At 46.8% G+C, this 20747-nt stretch overlaps 2 protein-coding genes across 3 annotated transcripts in view; both read right to left on the reverse strand.

Moving 5' to 3' along the window:
* Positions 1 to 3200, reverse strand: part of LOC122366676 (netrin-1-like) — a gene marked incomplete at its 3' end in the record, with an annotated part of 31568 nt that extends 28368 nt beyond the window's left edge. Inside the window, exon 1 of the mRNA XM_043339191.1 lies at positions 1595 to 3200. Coding sequence (XP_043195126.1) covers positions 1595 to 2720 — 1126 coding nt within the window. The remainder of the gene's footprint in view (positions 1 to 1594) is intronic.
* Positions 3201 to 5413: 2213 nt separating this feature from the next.
* LOC122366682 (zinc finger protein 135-like) lies at positions 5414 to 19914 on the reverse strand. Of its 2 annotated transcripts, XM_043339196.1 has the most exons (15): positions 19866 to 19902; positions 16911 to 17119; positions 16292 to 16447; positions 15642 to 15971; positions 13235 to 13417; positions 12346 to 12491; positions 11735 to 11849; positions 10048 to 10163; positions 9373 to 9519; positions 8877 to 8976; positions 8298 to 8500; positions 7753 to 7894; positions 7330 to 7407; positions 6026 to 6387; positions 5414 to 5492 (listed from the first exon to the last, which is right to left on the reverse strand). In XM_043339196.1, exons 2-14 carry the CDS (start codon positions 17100 to 17102, stop codon positions 6046 to 6048), a joined length of 2250 nt encoding a protein of 749 aa, XP_043195131.1. In that variant the 5' UTR covers positions 17103 to 17119; positions 19866 to 19902; the 3' UTR covers positions 5414 to 5492; positions 6026 to 6045. The 2 variants fall into 2 exon arrangements, with proteins under 2 accessions (XP_043195131.1, XP_043195132.1); XM_043339197.1 differs by lacking the exon at positions 5414 to 5492 and having other exon boundaries at positions 5758 to 6387; positions 19866 to 19914.
* Between the last annotated feature and the right edge of the window lie 833 nt (positions 19915 to 20747).

Consider the following 20747-nt stretch of genomic DNA (forward strand, 5'->3'; position numbering starts at 1 on the left):
CAATTGAGCGAATACAGTTACAGCGAAACCGAACGCGACGAAATTCAATAACTTGCTACTTTCCGGAAATTCTTGCCCCATGGGATACCCGTTTGGTATGTGTCACGGCTAAAACAAGGATTCTTTATAACAAAATGTGGGACAAGGTTTTAACATTTACTCCAAATTTGCAGCCAGTATCTTGTACCACTGATTTTGAAGTCGCGGCACATTAGTCGATGAGACACCTTTTTCCTGGGATTCAAATAAGAGCATGTTTTTTTCATTTTGGGCAAGCAATTTCGAGGAGGGTTTGTGATTTGGGGCTTAGAATGTCATGCATTCAGGACGAAAATTTCCGTCCTGATTATGCATTTGTCGTCCTGAAATTGGCATTACTTTCGTCTCAGATTGTGGTCAATAGTTTTGAGTAGCTGGATGAACTTCGGGAACAAAGTAATTTGGAAATTCTTGCACCTCTTTACGCATCATTTGAAGACACATACATCGGACGACCAACAAGGGGTGGGAGGAGAAGAAGGCGGGCAAAATTTTGAATCGAAAATGTGGAACGTGAGAGATAAAGACGACGGAAGGAATGCCAAGGACCAATATTAAACTCGAGGGATGGCACAGGGGAATCCAGTCTATGTTTCAGGGACCTCACCAAAATATCTTATTCGTACGGTGCTTCATGGGACAAAAACAAATTTTACAACATGGGGAACTGATCCAAATTCAAGCAGGGAATTTCTCGAAAAACGGCGCAAGCAATATGAATCCCTGAACAAACGTTTGGTCACCATTATTGGCAAAGGGCAGGGGTGCGAAATTGAACCGTTGGAATTTTTGAGAAATGTAGCATTGGAGCTCAATGCCTGACCTTTGAACGTGGCATCCGCCATCCAGTTCCGGATAACCATGAGAAAATTCCGGAAATATTCGCACGTATAAGCTCGCAAAAGTTAAAAAAAAAACACACACACACACCGTTACAGGACGATAAAGTGATTCGCTGAACCGACAGTCGCTCAAATTGTAGTCGACGAAATAGATGTCGCTGAAACATAGCTTTCGCTAAAATTGATAATCGCTATATCTGATAATCGCTGAACTTGATAATCGCTGAATTGTCATTCGCTGAAAATGGTTCGCTCAAATGACGTTCGCTCAAATGACACTCGCTAAAGTCGCTCGCACCGGCCTGACAGATCCACCGGCCTGGGATCTTCGCGAGTAGCCATTTCGCATGAGCGCGCTCATTAGTTCCAGATGTTTACGAAGGAGGACGCTGCTTCGGTGCCACGTTTTGAACTGATAATTCAAGCAATTATTTCTCATTATATCAGCTAGTCGAAGCTATTGTCACTGGTCAGGGAGAACGAGTGTGGTTATAACTAGTCCTTATAACATGCAGCCTCTAGATTGAAGCCTGCAACACATCCACAAAGTGATAACGGAAGGTTGCTATTCATTTGTTAGAAGCACTGTTCGTTGAAATGGTGCCTTTCTACTGAGAAATAAAACTGAGTTCTCGGGCAACTTTGCAAAAGATGCCGGAGTATCCCGGGATCGGCTGCTGGCGGCCGACATTTGCGTGTACGGCCGAACTCACCTTTACATTCGTTGGCCGCCTGGTCGGTCGCGCGTCCCCAGGGCCGGTCAAAGTGGAACGGTTTGCATCTCTCGCAGTCTCTTCCCGCCGTGTTGTGCTTACACTCACAGACTAGCTCTCCGGAGCCGTCTCGAATGCAGCGCGATGCGTGTCCGTTGCACTTGCAGCGGCCGCCGACGGAGAGGTCGGATACGGCGTAGAAGTCGCTGCCCGTCTCGGAGGTCGTCTCTGAAGTGTAGGAGTCCAACAAGGAGATGGTGTTGTCGGCAACTGAGTCAGGACCGGAGCGGGGAGTCGTGCTCATAACCGACGGAAGCAGGTTCAGAGACCCGGCTGAAGATGGTGTCGGGTGAGGTCGGGTTAGCTCAACGCGGATATCCGTAGCAGTAATCCAGTCTTGGAGAATAGGACTGTGTTCTAGCTGGTAGGCGCTTGGACGGCCTTCTAACGTGCTGAACGCAACCCTTCCTCCAGCGCGACCTCCAGACATTGGCGTTGGCTCGCAGAGAGGCTCCTGTTCGTTAGCACGCGTGATAGCCGCTCTTTCAGGTCGACCATACACCCCACGACAATCCGAGCTGTAGTACTGAAACGGCTGCCACGAGCGACCATAATCCATCGACTTGAAGATCGCCAGTGAGTCAGGTCGCCTCCCGCAAAACTGAAGGCTGATGTATGTCAGTTCGTACTTCTTTCCGAGCGAGAGAGTAAGCGTGACGGCTGAGTCGTTTACCGGCAGCGCGGCGCTTTGCCAACAGGTTAGGTTACTCGGGTTGTTGAGGTCGGTCAGATGTGAAGGAGGGTGAGCACGTGCTGGTGTGGACGCGTCACAGATTTGACATTCCGCTGGCTCGCCGTCAGCTCTTGTACACAGTTGCTCGGGAGGTGAGCCGCAAGTAGAAGATACGCTGAGTTGTTGTCCAAACGCGGCGTTTACGAAGTCGGGAACGCATCTCTGAGGCTGGCGAACTGTTTCATCCATGCAGGCATCGGCCGGCGGTGGGGGCATCTTTGGAGAGAAGAGCATGAAAGAGCGACCACCTCGTGCGGGCTCGGAGAAACCGGGAGAGACGAGGAAGGCCAGAAGAAGTAGCTCCGACAGACGAAGCGGTGGAGAAGCCTTCATGGTGAGAAGGATAAGCGCACGTCTCGATAGTCCGTATTCACTGAGTCTGGCCAGAGAAGGTCCGCTAAGTTCGCAAATGACGGTGATAGTTTAATGCCGCACGTTTAGAGTTTAGTATACACAGTTTTTAGATAATACGGCTCAATGGATTCCGAAGAAGATCGTCTTTGAATCACTGATAACCACACTAGATGCTCAGTCTGAGAGTTGGGATAGCACTCTCCGTAAAGTTTATAAACGGGCACTCGTATCACTGTCCTTTGCCTCCGCTTCTCACTCAATCATCTCACCGTCCTTCTCACACCAAGTCCACCGTATCACCTTCGGTCCGCACTTCTCACCAGTCCTTGTCCGAGCTGACTCGCGAAAAACCACCCGACGAGCCGCCGTCGGCCCCGCCGACCGACCGTCGCAATCGACGATACCCTACCGCACGCGGCGATGCCCCGGAGCGTATCGTCGACGTGCCCCCCTCGCGGACACTAATCCCGAACTGACACCGCGCCGTCTCGGAGGCAGACAGGCCGCCACGCGACCTCAGCGCCGCCCAGCGGCAGGAGAGAGAACTACCCCACCCGCCGCCTCGGCTGGGGCTAATTGGGTTTTTGTTGCGTTGAAGGTGTGAGCCTGATAGGCATGGAGGCAGGGTGGTGTGGCATGCGATGCCTTTCCTCTTTGTGCCCAGAGGGGACGGGAGGCGTGGTCCTACCGGTGTAATGTGATTGGACTGTAGCCTGAAGTAGAGTGGTTTGAACGGCCTACCTTGAAGCGACCCTTCCGATGTCAGATGAATTAGTTTACATGTAGGTATGTAACATAAATAGTTCATCTTTTTATATAATTTGCCATGTCGATTGGCATCACTGGTAAACCATCCCTGTCTGGTGTTTTCCCTTCCCTTTCACCAGGCAGCCAGTGAAGGACATTTAGCGCTCTCATTAAGAGCGTTACTCTCCGGGTTGACCGTTTGAGCGGCTGATTGGCCGTCCTGCAGGACGGGGTCTACCCCTGCGGCGCAGTAGTCGGTGGTCGCATCATTCCAAATGTCTCCCTCTTTTGCTTTGGAATGATCCAATATGCTTTGTGTTGTGAACCGTGGTAGTGGTAGCAGTAAGCCAGGCCAGGTAAAATCGTTGAGATGAGCGGGCTAATCGTTGAGTTTCTGGCAATATAATATGGCGATGCGTTGAATATTTTATTTTAATTCATCCCATCTACATTTGCTTTGTATAGGGGAAAGTGGGGTAAGACGGTCAAGGTAGGTAAGACGGGCACCCCCTCTGCAGACCAAACCAATAGCGCTACGAGCGAGAAAAATTAGGACCAGAATAGCCTTTCCCACTACACACCGCCATTGAAGTCTGGTGAATTTGTGTTCGGTCAATAATCTTTTATTTTGATTTCTTTAAAACACTCATTTCATTGAAAACATTCATAATGTATTGTGCAAGCTTTTGTGTGCAGCACTATAGAGTTAAAAACTGGCAATCACTTGTGGCACACTCATATGCCTCCAGTGTTCATTCACCGCGGATTTGCTTTGTCTGCATCAAATTGTCCACAGAGAAAAATCGTGCTGAACTTCTGACATTGAGTTTGGGGTAAGACGGGCAACTATGAATCCGATGGGTCTGTAATGGTAAAAATATTTTTGTTGCTGTAGGAAAAAAGAAGCATTTCTGATAAGAATATGTTCGATTCCGATACTCACAGACATGTTAGCAATATTCCTTCGGCACAGTTTATTCTCGAATAATGAATGTGAAAAACGGCTCTACATGGCTTCTGAACTAGGGCCTATATACGAGTATACGCCTTCTGCACGAATCTCGTATACTGCCATTTCCGAAGCACTTGAGACCAACGAGCGACTGTATCAATGCGGCTAATCTCGGGCATTTGCTGCGAGCTGTGCTGGTCGGTGAAAGAAGCTGGCCGTCTTGCCCTACCCATGTGACCGTCTTACCCCATGGAGTGGGGTAAGATGGGTTTTTGCAAGGTTTTGCAAAAATAGCTGCAGTTTATTTGTTGAGTCAGGTCTAAGTCTCATCTTCTGGCAAATGGAAGTAAAATGTCTGTAAAAGGTTTTCACTCAGTTTCCCGTTTCTATGATGTTTCTAACCGGCCGAAAAATGGCTCCAAAGTTAAGGTGCCCGTCTTACCCCACTTTCCCCTACCTATCTCAATCTGGCGTAAGAAGTCAGACCTGCACAACAAACTCCGCTTTGTGGGAGTTCTCGCAGTGGGAGAATCGTCCGTGCCAAATCATACTATATCATATGAAATGACTGTCGCCTACCCAATTCACCTGGAAAAAAGGTGAAAAATTGTCTTGACTGGTTGACGACTATTTCACTCCAAGCACAGTGTCTGTGGGATTTGTAAGTAAAGTATTTTCTATCCATTGATAAGGGCACTGGAAAAATCACTTAGGATTTTTACATCGGTGATCTAAGGTCAAGTCAATGATCAGCTCTTCCCGGTACCCACGACAGGCGGGGAGAGGGGGGGGGGGGAGTCGGTCGAATCAGACCCCCCTCTCATCTCGAGACCAATGGCCGTATAGAGTCCCGCGAGGCGGCGGCGGCTTTTGCTCGGTTCACCGTTTCAGAAGGCAGGAAGATCTGGGGCCATTCGTAAATTATCAGCTAAAAAAAAAAAAACAGCTCAACCACCTCACTCGTCACTCAAATACTTACATCGGGAACTAGCGAAGTTTATCCAATATAAACCTTCCACACATGCTTGTGCATGGCTCTTGGGATGCAGGAGCTGAAAAAGGAGAAAGGAATTTTAGGACAAATGTAGGTGACATGAATCAGTCGGGTGCATCGGATGCGGATGCGAGTATGCTACCGTATTAAGGGGCGCGAGAGTGGAGCAATTTGAGGGACTTTATGCCAAGCACAAATTTAAGGAATTTAAGCAGCTGTCGACTGAATTGTAGAGGCTCATACCGGGGCTCATTTACCCCGCCTTACAAATAAGCTACGTCAGTATTTCTGCAAGCGAAATCAAGCTGAATAAATTGTGGGCGTCAGGGTCAGGCAGAATATATATTGAGCACATCGGTTCACAGAAGAGTGATCACAGGTGACTAAAGGCAGGAATACACGCATGAAGTTCTTTGCGTCTTCCATTAATATCTGTATATCACGAATATCAGCTTCCTATCAGGCCGCTTGATAAAACAATCACAAACAAAATGAATCCTGCTTACAAAAATAACTTAAGACAGCCTTATTATTCTCACACTGAGAGATCAATCACAGGCAAAGTTTTGGCATCCTTTCCCACACACATACCTTATTCATTTACTGAAGCTTTAGCTATCCTGAGAGCATGACTCCGACGCACCCAGCTCAACTCGAGGAGACTCTGGCTTGAATATAATCTGTTCATCATCCAACTGCACAATTCTGGGCGAGTCCAAATAACGCTGAGGGGAGTCCCTGAAGACAATCTGCTCGGTGGTTACAGCGCGGGGCGAGTCCACGTCTTCAGACTGAGGGGAGGCAGTTTTGAAGAGTATTTGTTGGTCGTCACGGACCAGTCCCACGGGACGTCCTGTTACTGTGTTGGGTGTGATGGTTTTCACGAAGATGCGAGTCAGGTTGGGGTCGGTAGTGGCTAGTTGAGATCCGTTGGGCTGTACGACATTCACCATCTGTGGAAAGTAAGCATGTAACAGCGAAAGAAAGCATGTAACAGAAAGAACAAACAGCGAAGCATGTAACAAAAAAAACATGCAGCTATATATGTTTTCAAATATAACCTTATGTTCAATGATTGCGAAATGCAAAAGGTTCCAAAATTAATATCTTTATAAAATATATTTATATGAAAGGGTACCTTGTGAACATTTCAACTGTAAGATGGTTGTCTATTTTGCGCGAGAATTTACCAATGTGAGACTTCCTAACTTAGCTGTTATCGACATATTCTGGCGCTGTTGTGACTAAATGATTTAATTTGAATTCTGAACTGAAGAAGGACAGTGTCCGAAATATATTCATTTTGTAATTAATTTTGGAACCTTTTGCATTTCGCAATCATTGAACATAAGGTTATATTTGAAAACATATATATGTCATAATGCTGTTCATACAAGTACTTCGCCATTTACTTGAAACATGCAGCTATGCAAATTAGAAAACACTGCTAACATAGTGCAACATAATGCAAACATTGCTATACGGAATAACCGAAGGTTTGTTGTCAATAGTTAAAACACTATTCTTTAGAATTGTGTTTTTCTATTGAAAAACAAATCTGAGTTCCCTGACAATTTGGCAAAAGCTGCCTGAGATCATATGACAATACGATCACGTTAGACAACAGAGGACGCTACGGTAAAAATACCACTGAACAGACTGTGAAAGAGCCAGCACCGCCTTACATATATCCTCAGTCGGCTCGAGACGGATCAACTTATCCATCTTAGCTAGAGGTTATCCCAGTGTCGTGGGTCTCATGACCGAGCAAATCATGAGTTGGCCAGGACAGGCAAACTCATCTGACTCCATCAGAACTCAGGGCGCCAGACTAAATCAACTGAGTTGAGCCAGAGGGACGGGTCAGCTTAGTGGCGTGCGTCACAGTGTCTCACCTGAGTGGGTCGTGCTGATATGAGTCGCACCGATCGCTGCTCTGAAGCCTCCTGAGCCTCGTTCATCACAAACACGGCCTGAAAGCGAGACAAATGGTTCAGTAGGTCATCATAAACATCCTAACACACTTACACATGACTCGACCGTTACAACATAATCATTGTAACGAACGAAAGAAATCAGACCACAATTCGTCTCTCGTAAAACGTAACATGATGAGACAGACAGGTCGCATTAACGACAAGCGGGTGCCTTATTGGTTACTTGAATGGTACATGCCTACACCGTTCAGAACCAAAGACGTAGCCACTAATCCCATCAACCGGCGTCAAAGTGCACATATATCCCACAGTAATAAGTTTTTGTTGTTGTTTATTGGGGCTTTAGGGCGCTGTCAGTTTCTCCCCAATCCCGTTCCTCACCTCATTGATGATGTAGTCGGATACCCCCTCGCCATGGCCCAGTGCCTGCATGTGCGCACGTAGCTGCGACCGACGCACAAAGCCCAGACCACAGACGCGACACTCGAAGGGCTTCTTCTCTGAGTGGATGAACATGTGAGTCCTGAGGGTAAAGACGTAGGTATTCAGTGCAAGTCTACGGTCGCCTTCGCTCGGATCCTGCACTTATAGTAAGTTTAGGCTATAGTAAGTTTAGGCTGGTCGTATGTTGTTGAAAATGTTTTGTTATAGAAAAGCCCACGAATAAAATGTGAATTCATTATTGGATACTAGGAAACATATTATGATGAGTGAAAGAATACCTACATGCAGATTGACTGTTTCATAAAAAGCGCAATGAAATGAGCGGACCATGTTGAGATAAAAAGGAAAAAATCAAACATGGAATCGAAGTTTATGATTCACATTTCCTGAAACGTTCGCTCTGCAGTCAAGCCAATCGCTATTCTTGTGATCACACATGACAAAACCAGCCTCCCATTGACGTGCCCATCCCAGAATCTCACCTGAGGTTGTCCAGTCGCAGGAACGCTCGATAACATATCGAACACTTGTACTGTTTGGTGAGTGGAGTCCGTCGGGTGGACGCAGTAGTAGCCGGGGCGGCGGGCGGTGCATCAGAGTTGGACTGGCAGCTGCTGCGGTGGGTCTCTAGTTGTCCGGGTTTACGGAATGTGCGGCCACAGTCGGGGCAGCGGTGGTTCCGCTCCTGGGGAAGGAAGAGCTTGGGAATCGATACACACTTTAGTCGATTGTCAGATCGATAGTCAATGATAGTCAGGAGTCGATCTCGATAGTCAGCTCCTTACGTTCTGCATGCATCATAATTCCTTCTCTCCTTGCACCCAGCATATTTCACCCACCACCCGTTCTTAATTTTTCCCTTCCCTTAATATCCTCTCTTCGCTCCATCCATCTCTCATCTTCCTCTCTCTAATCATCTCCCTTTTTCCCCTTTCCCCGTTTCTCTCCTCCATCCCTTTCTCCCTCTTTCCCTCTACCTCTTCTCTCGCTCACTCTCCCTTCCCATCCATTGATCTTTATTTTCTTTCCCTTTCTCTCCTTCCTTCCTCTATCACCCTCACCGTCTGTTGGTGTGCAATGTTGTGCTGTAGCAGGTTGGACTTGTACCGAAACTGTCGGCCACACTGGGCGCACTGGTACGGACGCTCTCCCGTGTGAATTCTGTAACGCAATAACACAGCAGCGTTAGACGCTGGACGACAGGTCGCGGTAGGTGGCGATCAACTTCACAGATGGAACATGTTTTATAGGAACACAAGCTTAGCAGAAATCTTAGCTGAGACACCGGCTAGTGTACTGGCAACATATTTAAACAGATGGGTCCTGTTTCCGCTTTACAAAACGAAGTGAAGCGTGGAACTTTGCGCACCGTCAAGAGCTGCGGTTTACTGGCTAACTTGTTGCTCTAAGCGACTTTGTCTAACCGCTCTATGTGTAATCGCCAATATTATGCAACATAGGCCACATTGGCTAAAAACGACTACAAGTCGCCCATTAATAAACCATCACACAATGCAGTTAGTGCAGTTTTGCGCTGCCACTCTCATCGAAACCGACCTGAAGTGCGCCTTCAGCCTGTGCTTGGTGACGAACCGCTTGCCACACTGCTGGCAGCTGAACGGCCGCTCTCCCGTGTGTTGGACCGAGTGAACCTCCAGAGCCGCGCTCGACTTGAACGATTTGGTACAGCCCTCTGCCTCACATCTGGCGGGAAAATATTGAAAGTGAATGTTTGGGATAAGCTTATGGGGAAAGGAATAAGAATACGGGACAAGGGGCAGTGCTAGGGGGTCAGCTAAAGATCAAAAGTTAGGCAAAGAAGGTCATGATTAAGCTGGTCCGCCACCGCGGCCGCAGGGGACCAGCTTTCAGCTAATAGGTTTCGGTTAATATTATTTTCGGGCTTTGGTATCTCCAGGGTTATTATGTGGCAAGGGACAACAGGACAACACGCATACACAAGTCAAGTGCGAGTTTCCGCTCTGGTACGTGAGAGCACACAGCCAGCCTGGTGAATCCATCAAGGTGACCGAAATGTAGGTATTATGTATTACGACCCATACAGATGATCGACCTCTCCGATAAAAAATACTATAATGCATTCAAGGTTCAGTCGGGGTAGGGGGAGCCGTAGTACGCACCTCCAGGGCTTCTCTACACCATCATGGTCCTAGCTATAAACTGTATCGTCCCCAGGTCTTATCAAGGTGTAAATACTGAGCCAATACGCACCTCCAGGGCTGTTCCACACCGTGCTCCCGCATCTCATGCGTCCTCAGTCGTCCCACAGTGGCAAACTTCCCATCACACTGGTCACAGGAGTGGACCCTGCCGTGCTTTCGGTGTACCTGATTGCAGAGGAGCAGGAAGACATCAATGTTTATCTGGTCCCAGAGGACGGAGAGATATCAGCATGTGTCTGACCTAAATGTACAGGCTGATAAAGGTAATGTGCTGAGGCCGATGCCTGGAACACTTAACCTTCCAGGCGGTGGGGGGGGGCAATTTTTTGCCCCCCCTTTAGTTTTTTCGATATATCTCGAGAACCGCTGCGCCGATCGTCACCAAACTTTCAGTACCCTCCCGGGAGCAGCTAGCGCACATGGTGACCAAAAATTTTTCCAAAGGCTGCGATAGGTTGGCCGCTAATGACGTCAGAGTGACGTCATTTTTGCCATTTTCGACCCAAAAAAAGGTTTCGCGGGAAGAGCTGTCAGGCCTACAGCTTTAGAGATACAGAAAAATGTTTTTGACATAAAAGGTGTGGAATTAAAAGAGCTACAAAACTGCTATTTCGGTTTTTCGAATTTTTTGGATTTTGACCCCCAAAAATCAAAAAATAGATTTTTTTGAATATAATAGCCAAAAAATCCAAAAAGTTTTTTGAATTTCGAAAAAACCGGAATATATGTGATAGCCCCTACCGCCTTCTATCTACATACCAAATTTGAGATCGATACCTCTTTTTTTGGCCAAGTTATAGCGAAAAAACTGTTCAAAATTGATGACGTCAAATTTTCAAATTCAATTTTTAGCCATTCTAGACCTCGTAGCGCAAAACAAAGACCACCATTAGACTCCCCGTGACGAGCTGCATCGAATCGATACCCATTTTATCCAAAAATATCAACTTTGAAATTTGACCTTTTTTGACCTGACCTTGACCTGACCTCCACCAGAAAGTGACCTAAACCGTACCTGATGGTTTTATAACCAACACCATTGAGTTGGAAATGAAAAACTGGCCATAAAACATGCATCGCATAACCTTAGTAAAGTTGGGCTCATGTGGTGACCCTTGGTGACCTTTGGTGACCTGACCTGTGACCTGACCTGGTATGACCAGTGACCTCTAATAGCAACATATGTACTAGACAACTGGCGCCTTATCGCTGATTTTCGACAAAATGCGTTTTACTCGGTGTTATAGCGCTTTCCCTAGAAGCACCGTGAACGGTGAAACATTTTATCTTTGACCTGACCTGTGACGTCATCGGTGACCCCGAGGTCAATGAAATTTGGTTTCTTTCGACAAATTTGACAGGGCTATCGAACGCCGTTTGAATTTTCCGGATCCGTCCAGTAGTTTCGGAGATACGGGGGGGGGGGCAAAAAAGTGCCCCCCCCCCCACCGCGCGGAAGGTGGCTGGTAGGCCCACCGCCTGCCGGGTTAACGAGACATAGCCAAGTGCATAACCGACGAAATGTCTCACCACTATCAAAGTGGTGTCATATAGAAATTCAAACTTGTCAACCGAACGAAAACGTAACAAAAGATAACTTGTTGCTATCCTAATTCCTTGAGCCTAATTTTATTAGCCTTTTCAGTCTACCTACCTATTTTCAGTCTACCTGTTTCCCCATATTAGCAGTTTCTACTGGTAATGCAGCACCCCAGCGCGAGTCAGACCACACTCACCAGTCTGTGTTGGTTGAGGCAGGCTCTGGTTCGGAACTTTTCACTGCATACAGGACAGTCGATCATATTCTGACCGTTGTGTTTGGTCTGGTGCTCCAGGTACGCATTACGAGACCTGAAAAGGTGATGGAATTATACCTTAGATGGCGGTGTGGGCGGCATGGAAATTCAACGGGGGCGGCATCAGTAACGGCACATACAGCAAATGACGATTGAGATTCTTATAGACATTTGTGATCGGTCTATGGTGGGAAAAACAGCGGATATTGAAAGTGGGGGACACTGATGTAGACGGAATAGTGAATACCGACACAGACGGTGGACATGTGATAAAAAAACGGTGAAGAGAGGACGGAAAATGATATAGTTTATGAAGGAAATAGAATATGTGAGCGGACGGCGGACGGTAGACGGTGCAAGTTTTCGTCAATGGCAGACAGAAGAGGGTGGGCAGACAAAGTGACACAAAGGGCGAATCAGTTGACGAAATAACAAACCATGCGTACCGCTCAGGGCGCTTTACATGAACATACAGCCGATCATAGTGCTATTACTAACTACAAGCACGCACTGCTTGGTCCGCCCGGTTCGAATACGAAAGCAACTCGTACCTGAAAGTCTTGCGGCAGTGGCGACACCTGATGATTCGTTGCTTTTCATGTTCGCTCCTTTGATGTTGCTTTAGCTCCGACTCCAGATGGAAGTGTTCATCACACTCGCCACAACTGTACTGCGCGGCGCCCGCCTTGTGCACCGCCTGCAATCAAAGACTGTGATGAGTTAGAAGGGGAGCTGTTTAGCGCTAATTTAGCATCTCAGTGAACCGGGAGCGATAAATAACATAGAAAAACATAGGAATAGTCAACTCCCAAGTCCTAACTCGTAACTAAAATAGGAATAATTCCTATAACATGAGATACTTGACATATGAAAACTGCCTGCCGTAAACCGTTGAGTGGCCGAAAATTACTCAACACGGGAACACAGTATGTCAGAGTAGAGAACATCTACATAGAGTATCATGTCCTTCTGCTGCAAAACTGGTAGCGGTGACATAAAAAGTCTCTCATTGTCATTTCGCAACGTACTGAGCAGTGAACACCAAGCGGAACACACCAGCCCCACGCCACTACTCCTCCCCTCCCCACTTCATCATCATCTTCTTAGCTAACGCTGAAGTCATGTGCGCTGAAGTCATGTGTGAAGTCCCCGACGCTGAAGTCATGTGCGCTGTCAAGAACTGGGTGAAAAAGACGGAAAACGCGTTTTTCCGGGCGAAATTCCGGCGTTGGCCGGAACGCTGGGAGAAGTGTGTGCAGGCGGGCGGCGGCTGGTTTGAGGCATAGGCTGCATTCAGAAATGTCTGATCTATAATCTGTGAAATTTTGAAAGTGTTAAATAAAGAAATAAAGAAGTTATGACCGATTGTTCGTTACTTATTGAACGACCTAATATATCTAATGTATTGCGAAAAAAACGACCACTCGACCACAGACTCACCGCCACGTGTTTCTCCATCTCCTGTTCCGTGTCAAACACGAGTGTACACTCTGGACACCGGGGTCCAGGTGGGCCGTGCCACCTGTGAACGTGTTCCTCCAGCACAGAGCGGCTGGGGAAGGAGCGACCACAGCCCGGCTCCAGACAGGGTAGAGGAGGCCGGGTGCCCGTCGGGCGTACCACCTGGAAAGTGTGGGACAAAGGTTAGCGATAGTCAGATGGGGACGGAGCCGAGAGGAGGTGTTCGTTTGTTGGGGGTTAGGGGCGCGCCGACTGCGAGGTCATTTTGCGCCCCAGAGAGGTCGAGATGTGCCTACGTGGAGGCGTGGAGGAGTAAGAGAGCGAGCGAGGACGTAGAAGAAGTCGCGGCCAGAATAGGCTGGATGCTTCAACAGAGCGAGAACATAAAAGCCGAGAGCGCAGACGCTTACATACCACAGATTCAAAGTCACGCTAGATCTTCCGTAATTCTCACGCTAGTAATTGATCGGCACCAGCACACGGTTTACCAAAGCGATCTACTGTTAACGCCAGACCTCTTGAGACCCTATTTTTTCGCGATTATTTTTGAATGCACGGAATAATTTCAACAAAGCTCAGGACATGGCCGTTTCAAGACCTGCCGAAACTTTTACAATTTAGATATTTTGTCGCCATTTCAATATTTCAGGCACTTCTCATTGACTCGTAATGTTAAATTTCGAGCAAGACTTTCACCCGGCGTGTAGAGGCTATCACCAGTCAGTCTGTGATACGTTATGACGTCACAGCTAAGCCCCGCCTCTGTGGTCTTGGCCTGCGGCGGTTTCGGGCCGGCGCGCGGTCACTCGCGCTGTGGCGGGGAGCGGGGACGGTCGAGCGGTGCCGAGAGCCGGCGGAGTTGTGCGTAACGTCTTGTCTGACAGTGCCCAAAGAGCGACATGATGACTGAGGAGCCATAAATGGTCAATGCGCATTGCTTGTACAATGCTGAAATGTTCGCTGATATTTGTTTTATTTTTTTATAAGCTGCAAATGACGAGCAGATGGCATATAACTGACATAAGGTTAGGAAATATTCACCTGTATTTAAAGCCTATGGCGTTGCAGGTAATGCGATAATGGGATGTCGGATGTCATCAAGTAGCTCCTGATTTGTACATCGTTATGCAACCATCGAACAACGCAATAATTAGCTAATTGCGTTTGCTTCACATCATAAGGCTCGCTCGTATTTCACCCAACAGATATCCTACATCGAAAATCGTATTTGTTAGGTCGAATCGTTAACGTTTTTTCGAAGCATGTGTGAGTAGTAGATTGAGGAGTGATGGTCCTCTTGGTCCCATATACCTACAAGAGTCAACAAGAGCCTAACATTTACTTGACGGTCTGCTGCAATTGATTCATAGCACGTGAAAGGTCAGCGAAATTCATAGTCCTTTACAGATGGCAGGGATGTCGTTTGTACAGAGGTCGCTGATGAGCACGGGTCAATGCCGCAGTCGTGGGCGGAGCCTAATGTCATATGACGTATGAAAGCCTCTATCCAGGATGGGAAAACAGTTAACATTACGAGTCAATGACAAGTGCCACAAATATTTAAGTGACAACAAAATGTATTTGAAGAAAAAGTTTCGGCAGGTCTTGAAACAGCTATTTCCTAAATATGGTTGAAATTATTCCACGCATTTCAAAATAATCGCGAAAAATTAGGGTCTCAAGGCGTCTGGCGTTAACAGTAGTCGAGCATACACTCGTCCTTAACTACTATGGACGTCAAACCCCTTGAGACCCCACTTTTTTGCGATAATTTTCAAATGCTTCAACTCTCGTTGACGATATTCTGGCAATGTGTGTTTCAGAACCTGCCGAAACTTTTATTACTAAGGTATTTTGACGCCAAACGATTATGAAAGGTACTTCTCATTCACTCGTAATGTTAAATTTCACGGAACGAATCTCCTGTTTGGGTAGAGGCTACGCGCTCATGGGGCGGAGCCACGTAATGACGTCAGCGCTAAGCTCCGCCCTACCCCTCCGGCGCTTCTTGCCCGGCGACCGGTCACTCGCTTCTCGCGCTCCGTCCAGGCTTGATGGTGGGCGGTAGCTGGTAGCTGTAGCGGGCGCTGGTAGATGACATTAAGAGCAGATGGCGCTGGTGGCGGGGATCGAGTATGGCCGAACGCAAGCCTCTGCCCGGGCCTGAATTGACCTTAGCATTACGAGTGAATGAGAAGTACCTTTCTTAATCGTTTGGCGTCAAAATACCTTAGTAATAAAAGTTTCGGCAGGCTTTGAAACACACATTGCCAGAATATCGTCAACGAAAGTTCACGCATTTAAAAATTATCGCAAAAAAGTGGGGTCTCAAGGGGTTTGACGTCCATAGTAAGCTGCAATTTCCATCCCGCACACCCCAACCTACCGGCTGCGCTGACTCGACCGGCGGTGGCGGCGGCTGCAGTACTTGGATGCTTATGTTGAGCTCTGCCCCAGCCGGATCTTCCTTTACAGACTCACTAACAACGGTCTCCGCATATACCACATCGCCACCAGCGAGATCAGGTTTTTCCTCACGTTCAGGACTTCTATCATCCCGAGATGATGACAGTGGAGGAGGTGGGGATGTTGAAATGGGAGGACATGATGGGGCAGGAGGAGAGGGAAGAGGAGGGGAAGGGAGGGCAGAGGGTGGGGAAGACGGAGCGTCCAGGAGAATCATTGGTGATGACTCAGCGGGCGTCTTCGATGAGCGCTGAAACAGAAGAGAGTGGTCGTTAATTCATATGAAGACGCACATGGATTACCAATGTCAAACAATGGAATCCAATTGAATCGAATCGAAATTGGCCCACGGACCTTCGAAAGCGATCGTGATTCAATCCCTTATCATGCACACTACATAATAAGCAGCACATTTGCAAACAAACAGCCATGGCAAATACGTGACGGTAGCGGTGGCACCGTACATTTAAATCTTAGCTGGCAACTGTAATGTATGTTATTTTAGTGAGAATGAACTTCACAACAAAGTCTATGCCATTTAGTAGCCAGCAGGCATACAGGCACACCTACCAGTCCTCTGGCGGCGGTCACTTCCAGAAAAGTACTCCGCATCTGTCTCTCTAACTGCCTGAGCGCCTCACAAAGCTGGTGGTATCGCAGAACCCGAGCTAGGCAGTGACGGCAGAGACGGGAGCTTGGTGGGATGTCGGCGCACGCCAGCAGCTCCTGCGGGGAAAACATGATGAGGAGCTAAGCCAGGGGGGTGTCGTTGATGAGGTGATCGAGTTGCGGTATGATAGGGTGAGCGACAAATCGCGGGCAACAAATCGCAAGCGACACATTACGTAAATAAAAATACGTGAAAATGTGCGGGTCAGTGAAAAAAATTGTGGGGACCAATGCGATCAACAAAAAGCAGAAGAAGAAGTTACAATATCAAAGAAGTGCACGGCAGTCATTTGCACTCAGAAGAAATGTAAAACCCAGTAACACATAAGACGTTTATAATTGGTTTCACATTTCTTCTAAGTTCAAAATCCGTATTATCGTCCTAACTTTCGTAACTTTCTGTGTCTTTTGATTCCATCAAATGATGAATTTTCAGTGTCCGCCACAAGCTCATACCTAACAAATCAAAGAAAGACTCTCCTCATCTCAACTCACCACACATTATTCAAACGACCCTCACCTGTAGCACTTCTAGAACCGGACGTTCCTCGCTCTCCAGTACCAAATCGGAGAGAGTGACCAGCTCACTGTCAACGGGACCGTCACAGCACACACAGGAGCCAAGCTCATCCTCAGGAGAGGGCATGCCATCTGGCGCCTTTATGGAGACCGAGTCATCCTCTGGCTCCATTGAAACTGGATCATCCATCATTTATGAACAATTAGTGTCTGCAACAGAGAATATGGGTACCTATTCCAAACTTACAAACACCCTTGATATGCTCTTTTACTTTGAAGCTTTTCAGTAAGTTAGGTCATGACTGCATTTGCAAAGCATGTCTGCAGTGCAAAGCACTGCAACAGTGTCAAAAATGAACAAAATACACAAGCTAGGGTAACAAAGCATTGGTGCCTTTAAACTTGTTTGTGCCATGAATAATTATCAGATATGAAACCAAGAGGTCAAAGGACATCATGTGATTTGCTTCTTACTTGGGGATTGCACTGAAAGCAAATTGGTGATCAGTCCAAAAGTAAATAAGGTGAGGTGAACAGGTGAGTTGAAATAAATACTGACAAAGCCACATCAGTCCAACTCCACAATAAACAAGGCCCAGAACTGTTGATATATAATTGACAAACCAAGGCTCATTTTCACAAGGTTCATTTCATAATTGTTGAGACTCTGCCAATGGAAATGGGGAACCAATTGACCTAGCCTTCTTTTGAGCCAAGGTAGGGGCATAAAATGCATACATATTAATATGAAAATATTATTTCAATCTTTCTTATCACCTTTCTTAACCCGCGCCGGGCCGGGGGGGGGGGGTGTTTGAACACCCCCCCCCTGCGGTTTTTCGCAGATATCTCAAAACGGCGGCGCGGATCGCCGCCATTTTTGGCACACCTGTTCGTGCATCTTTTCCGCACATGTTGTGAAAATTTCAGACCCAGGTCACCTTAGGTCAGGTCACCAGGTCACGCCAAGTGACCTCACCTCAGAAAAAATAAGAATGCTCGTCATAGCTACACCGATTGATCGATTGCCTTGAAACTTTCAGCGATTGATAAGAGCAACATTATCTATAAAATGCATATCTCGGAATTTTGATATCGGTGACCTAAGGTCAGGTCAATTTTGCGACCTCTCCATTATAAGTCAATGGGAGAAAATTGAAAAGCGTCTGTTTTGCACGAACGTTATTCTAGACACTCTCAAACATCGAGATGTAGGTAAAATGGACTCACTGAACCGGAAAATGGCAACTGTGACCCCTCGTTATGTCCCCGAGGTCATCTCAATTCTCAGGTCACGAACAGAATCTAACAGTTTTTCGCTAATAACTTCTGATAGAGACGTGCTAGAGCGCTGAAAACGCCTTAGATGTGTTCGGCTCGACGTTGCGGATCGACTGATATGCAACATGACCTTTTCCGGTCAGGTCATGGCCTTGACCTGAGGTCAAATTTTCAAGTTGACCTTTCAAGGTCGTCAAATTATAGTTCATTCGACGCGTCTCGACGAGAGGAACACGATGGTGGCAAAAGTAATGTCATGACTCTTTTGAGTCAAAAGTTATTGCCGAAAAAACGTTTTTCGTAAAAACAGCTATTTTTGGAGTTTTTGCCCCCTGGAGGCTAAACCGTTGACCTGAGGTCAAATCTGAGAACATTACTCAGAAAGGTCTGTAAAAGGGCTATCGAATGCGCTTTTCCGCGGCGCTGTAGCTCTATCGGTTCCCGAGATAGCCGTTGGCAGTTTCCAAAATGTTGAAATAGTGGACATTTGACCTTTGGTGACCTCTGGTGACCTGACCTTTGACCTGACCCAAAAAATGACCGAAGTGTTTTCGTCCTTATTTTGGACGTTCTTTCGATTGCCGCTTACCGCGTGTCGCTACGTGGCCCAGGAGCCAAGTTAGAAGGGGGGGTGTTCAGACCCCCCCCGGCCCGGTGCGGAATCCCAGAGCACCGGCCCGGCGCAGGTTAACATGCGTTTAGAGCTAATTATCTGGGATCACCTGTAATAATTTGATACTTTGCAATAATAATAGTAATAATTTGCAAACTTGCAGGAACTATTGATGCAATTAGTCCTATTTTCTAATTGTTTTTGATTAACTAATGGCTCTCATAGGTACTAGTCATGTCTGTTGTACACGGTGTCAGCTTAAAACACTGAATGATCCTGGTGATCCTGGAAAATTATCCCTGATTATCCAGATGCCATATGCACGCTTGTAGTGGAAACCAGCCAAGTGCAACATAACCTAAGTCACGTTTACTTTACACAGCATTTTTGACTAGGCTCTAGCGAACTTATTTTATGATAGTTTTGATCTCGTAATCTTTGTATGTTTAGAGGGAATGATTTTGTAAATTGGCATCTCCTGCAACATAACAGGCGGAGCTCAAGCTATAATGATAATCTTGCAGCCACTTGCAGCAATCCCTAAGCAAACGCGGCTACTCATGTAATTCAAATTTGTGTATGTGAATTGCTCATGAAGTTTTTTTTTTTTTTTATTAAATTTAGCTCGAATGTTTGAATGGACGGATTGACAGAGCCGGAGCCCACGCTAAGCAGAGCTTGTTGCGTAGACCCCGACCCCTACCGTCCGATCGCGCAATTCCGGGTAACGGGAGAATTTAGATGCCAAAGTTTAACGTGCCCTTCAAAGCCGGACACGGCCTGTCCCACTCAACTGACTTCAACTGGCTGCGGCTGCTCCCACCAACCGCAGACCATCCCCGTCAGGAGTCTCAAATATCGAGCGCCGGAGCGTCTCGAACCCGGGCTCTCACTACCGGGAGTCCAATGCTCTACCAACTGAGCTACGGGACAGGCTTTTCTAAGTTTTCTATGTACCGTGGCTCATGATTGTACAATGTAATGCACAGTATTAACGAGCAGGTATATAGGACCTTGGTACAATATTTCTCTGTATATGGTGTTGTATTGTATTAAATATACCGCCACAACACTGATACAAATGCAACCAAGGCCATAGAACTCTCCATGCAACGAATGCAACCAACGCTTGTACATTTCACTAGCCGGGTTCACAACGGCATAAACCTGACCGGGCCAGCTAAGCCCTCTAGAGGGCCAGCGAGGCCCGTTTCAGTAGGAAGAAATCTAGTCTAAACTTAGTTGTGTTCAGTTCCTCCTATATTATTCAAAATAAAAGTGAAATGCAAACAAAATACGCATCAATATTGTGCAAACGAGTGTTTACAGATGAAATCATATTCTAAAATATCATTTTTACTTGATAAATCATAAGGAAAAAAGCGAAAACATTAGTATGTATTTCCTACTATTTGTAAACCTAACTTCAGACTAAATACACCACATCAGGCAACTTTCCTATTAGAGATGCATAACGAGGTAACTGTTTTGCCGTCTGTAATACCTATAAGGCCAAATTTTGGCGTTCAGATGCGAACAATTCATTAATTCTACTAATAAATGTACGTCGTATAAGCCACGACAACGTCAAATCTCCCGTTATACACGGAAACTCACAATGCACCATTAACACACGGCAACCTGCATCTCTAATCTTCGTTCAGCATGCTTGGCTGTGACTTCTAGGGACTGGGGTCCGTATGGCTGTGCTGGGACCTCAAACATGGGTCGAAAACTGAGGTCCCTGGACTACTGCGGGCCTTTGGCTACTGGTGGATGAAGGAGAATGCAGAATTATCCTCTGAATATACCCCATTTCTAAGCAGTGTAACACGTGGAATGAATTGAAGAGTACCTACCACCTGATCTGAGCAGCGAAGTTTGTTGCTGCTCCCCCAACCTCAGCTAGATCTTGACCCTGGCCAGTCGGCTGGTGCTCTTTGC

Source organism: Amphibalanus amphitrite, unplaced genomic scaffold (genome assembly GCF_019059575.1).
Source record: "Amphibalanus amphitrite isolate SeventyFive unplaced genomic scaffold, NRLGWU_Aamphi_draft 000823F_arrow, whole genome shotgun sequence".
Classification (NCBI taxonomy): Eukaryota; Metazoa; Arthropoda; class Thecostraca; order Balanomorpha; family Balanidae; genus Amphibalanus; species Amphibalanus amphitrite.

Coding starts and splice junctions, on each gene's coding strand:
- LOC122366682 (XM_043339196.1), bottom strand. CDS start 17,102: ATGATGGATGATCCAGTTTCAATGGAGCCAGAGGATGACTCGGTCTCC. Junction 11,850..12,345: donor CACTGCCGCAAGACTTTCAG/GTACGAGTTGCT, acceptor TCACCTTTTCAG/GTCTCGTAATGCGTACCTGG. Junction 9,520..10,047: donor GGTGTGGAACAGCCCTGGAG/GTGCGTATTGGC, acceptor TTTTCCCGCCAG/ATGTGAGGCAGAGGGCTGTA.